Genomic DNA, 1,198 nt, shown 5'->3' with positions numbered 1-1,198 from the left:
TATTTGTATAGTGATTTTCCGGTATGGTATCAGTTTGTGACCGCAGCGTTCTGTCATGCTAACTGGTGAGAGAGCTCTCTTCGCTTTCTTTTTTGCTTCATCTACTTATTTCTCTCCTCCTTGATGTTGACATTTTTGTATATATAATTCTAGGAACCATCTCTCCAGCAATCTTTTTTTCTTGTACATCTTTGGTGAGAGTTCAGGATTTTACTCGTAAGATAAGTTTATCGAATGCAGAGATAATGGGTAATGAGACTCGTTCTGTGGCTACATAACAGGAAAGATTGTTGAAGAAGAAATAGGATCCTTTGGTTTGTGGATGTCCTACTTGTATACTGGTCTTGGAGCTAATTTGGTTTCGTGGTTAGTTTTACCGTCAAAGTCAGCTTCTGCTGGAGCCTCGGGAGCTGTTTGTGGGTTATTTCTGATCAGTGTCTTCCTCAAGGTACTAATAGTTATCTTCTATACTTGTTACAAAATGCTTGTAAATCATATCAGAAGGACATCTTTAAACCTGATTTTGTAGATGTCTCGGGATTGGAGGAAATTCCTTGAAGTTCTTATATTGGGTCAGTTCGTTTTGAAGAAGGTAAGAACCTCGCTCAACATTTACACACATCATCATTGTGGTTATAGTCCCATTGATTTAGTGGGAGTTGTGTGTTTCTTTAGTCCCATTTCATCAGTTCATTGATTCTTACAGGTATATGAAGCAGCTCAGGGTTCAGCTGGACTATTAGAAACTATATTTGGTGGCTTTACATCAGTGATAGTTGTTCGGACTCTCAAACCCATTGCACAGTTCTCGGGTGCTCTTGTTGGTGTTCTCTTACTTTGGCTTCTCAGCAAATTTCCCTCAGAACCTGTGGTTCAACAAGTTAAAAAAATCCTACAAAAGTGAGGTAATAATAGAATGCAAAGCTGATAAAACTATTTCTTTTGCAGCAGAGTTGTGTAATTGCTTTGTCTATCTTACTGCTCATTAAGAGGTTTTTATTTATTTCTCCAAATCTATGAGTCTGAAAGTTATTGAAAACAGCAGAACTGTACAATACATTTTCTTTTATACAAGATCATTCAGCTGCAATGTACATAGAGTGAGAGTTCTCAAAGTATTTGACTCTGAAGTTTCAACAGAAGAATAATTGGAAAACCAAATTCTCTGGATTCAGTTCAGCCAAAGCCGGTTTGGTTT

General features: G+C 37.4%; 1 protein-coding gene across 1 annotated transcript; it reads left to right on the top strand.

Annotated features, from left to right (window-relative positions):
- Positions 1–6: 6 nt before the first annotated feature.
- Positions 7–1,192, top strand: LOC104774351 (rhomboid-like protein 11, chloroplastic; the record flags this gene model as incomplete). Its single annotated transcript, XM_010498982.1, has 5 exons — positions 7–65; positions 154–194; positions 282–448; positions 530–592; positions 707–1,192. Coding segments are annotated over 5 exons (528 nt in total), but the record flags the coding sequence as incomplete, so codon positions are not given.
- Between the last annotated feature and the right edge of the window lie 6 nt (positions 1,193–1,198).

This window comes from Camelina sativa, unplaced genomic scaffold (assembly GCF_000633955.1).
Source record: "Camelina sativa cultivar DH55 unplaced genomic scaffold, Cs unpScaffold02519, whole genome shotgun sequence".
In the NCBI taxonomy this organism is placed as follows: Eukaryota; Viridiplantae; Streptophyta; class Magnoliopsida; order Brassicales; family Brassicaceae; genus Camelina; species Camelina sativa.
Note: the sequence above shows the minus strand (reverse complement) of the source record. Positions and strands in the feature narration are given on the sequence as shown.